Genomic DNA, 1860 nt, shown 5'->3' with positions numbered 1-1860 from the left:
TGCTGCGTCATGTGTGTCACTACCTGAGCAATACCCCGTCACACAACCTGTGTACTTTGTTAGTTATGTGCGTTTCAGCTAATATTACTACCCGTGAAATACTTATTCATTCTACTTGCACCGTTATAGTATACCATGTTGTTTAAATATATATATATATATATATATATATATATATATTTGGACCTGGTAAAGATTAATTTCTTTTTCACTTTTGGTACATTACTTTATTCACTTCTTAAATGCTTCAGGTTTTGTTCTCGAGTCAAACCGGTTCTTCTCATCCTGAACATGTCGTTGTGTTAACATGACAAACAAATAATAAAGAAGTAAACAAACAAGTAAACAAACATAAGCACGTTGGTACAAAGTAACACAGGCCGAGCAGCTCCTGTCTCATGGAAAACAAACACGACGGGTCCGCGCGCGCTCGGTGCGAGTCTGGCTGGACTCGTTGAGGCCGCGGGCGCGTGAGCACCAGAAACTCGTTCCACTAAGTGTGTCCGGCAGCCCCACGGCACGCGCACGGCTCACAGAACGAACTGACTGAATGAGCCGCAGCTTTCATGAAGGCCTAGCCGCCCGTTAGCATGAGCTAACAGCTAGCCTCCAGTTAAACAGCAGCGCGATCCGTAAATTAACATTTTACTAAATTTCTGTGACGAGCGCTCTGACAACACATGCACGAACAGAAGCGCAAACACCTTACGTGCACGTTCTACCATGAGTCAACCTGTTGAATGATATTTTAAAGGGACAATATTCATAGTTTAATGAAGAGAGCCTGGTCCTCACCATGTTCCTCGTCGCTGCCTTGCTGGAAAGGCCGGATTCGCCGCGTGCTCACGAAAAGGAGCTTCCGGTGCGTGCTGGTGTTGTGCTCAAAAAGGAACCCTCGCCATTAAAAGCCCCCACGTCTTTTCAGTGACATCGAGTTAACGCTTTGTCTTAAAATAAAATCAGCACTTCTGTTTTTACTCATAAACCGAGTAGTACGTAAAGGTAAAAAATTGACTTCCGTTTTTCACTAACCGTAATAACACAAATATTTAAAATTATGCTATTAATAAATCAGAGAAGCACATGTGCTATTAGCATTGATCAAGCTGTATTTTCTGACCAGAAAGGAGATAAAGTCACGAAATTCACATAAATTTTATTGTCCTAATTAAAATGAAAAAAGGTATATTTTGCGTAATGTGGTAAATTTCAAAGATGGTTGATACAGTCATTGATACATGGCCAGGATATCTGGATTCTCGTAAAAGGCACCCTTTAATGTTACAAATAATTCATTTTCTAAACAATTCTGTTCGCGGGGGTCTTGGAAAAACACAACCCGTTGATTTTTTTTTAAGACAGGCATTTGAATAGGATGCCTGAGGCGCCACTTAAAGACACAATTTCCAAAGGTCACAGACTTCGGTATTACACGAGCACCGTTATACAGTTGACACTATCTACGTGCGTCAACACCGCCCCCTACAGGACCGGAGGGTTCAGAGTAATAAATGGTAATCCAAAAAAGTTCAATCTGGTCCTCTGGACATTCAAAAAAACAAAAATAAAACAAAGCAAAAAAAATTCTAGAAACATTTCGTCTCTCATCCAAGAGACTTCCTCAGTCTGAGGAGCTGTATTCAGCTCAGTCTCTTAAATAGCACCTTCTCAGAGTGGATCAACCAGTTTTGCTGCTGACAACCAAAACCAGCTGATCACATGCTCAAGAAGGACCATCAGCCTAACAATGGATCATTAGCACACTGATGGCTGTTTACTACTCACAGAGGGCTATATATATATATATATATATATATATATATATATATATATATATATATATATATATATGTGTGTGCA

The 1860-nt window shown here is 40.3% G+C and overlaps 1 protein-coding gene across 1 annotated transcript in view; it reads right to left on the bottom strand.

The window, feature by feature from the left end:
- The window catches only part of rpl35 (ribosomal protein L35), a 4535-nt gene extending 3652 nt beyond the window's left edge, over nucleotides 1–883 (bottom strand). The window contains exon 1 of the mRNA XM_037680639.1: nucleotides 796–883. Coding sequence (XP_037536567.1) covers nucleotides 796–798 — 3 coding nt within the window. The 5' untranslated portion in view covers nucleotides 799–883. The remainder of the gene's footprint in view (nucleotides 1–795) is intronic.
- Between the last annotated feature and the right edge of the window lie 977 nt (nucleotides 884–1860).

The sequence above is a fragment of the Nematolebias whitei genome, chromosome 8 (assembly GCF_014905685.2).
Source record: "Nematolebias whitei isolate Nwh7 chromosome 8, NemWhi1, whole genome shotgun sequence".
Classification (NCBI taxonomy): domain Eukaryota; kingdom Metazoa; phylum Chordata; class Actinopteri; order Cyprinodontiformes; family Rivulidae; genus Nematolebias; species Nematolebias whitei.
This window is presented reverse-complemented; position numbering and strand designations above follow the sequence as displayed.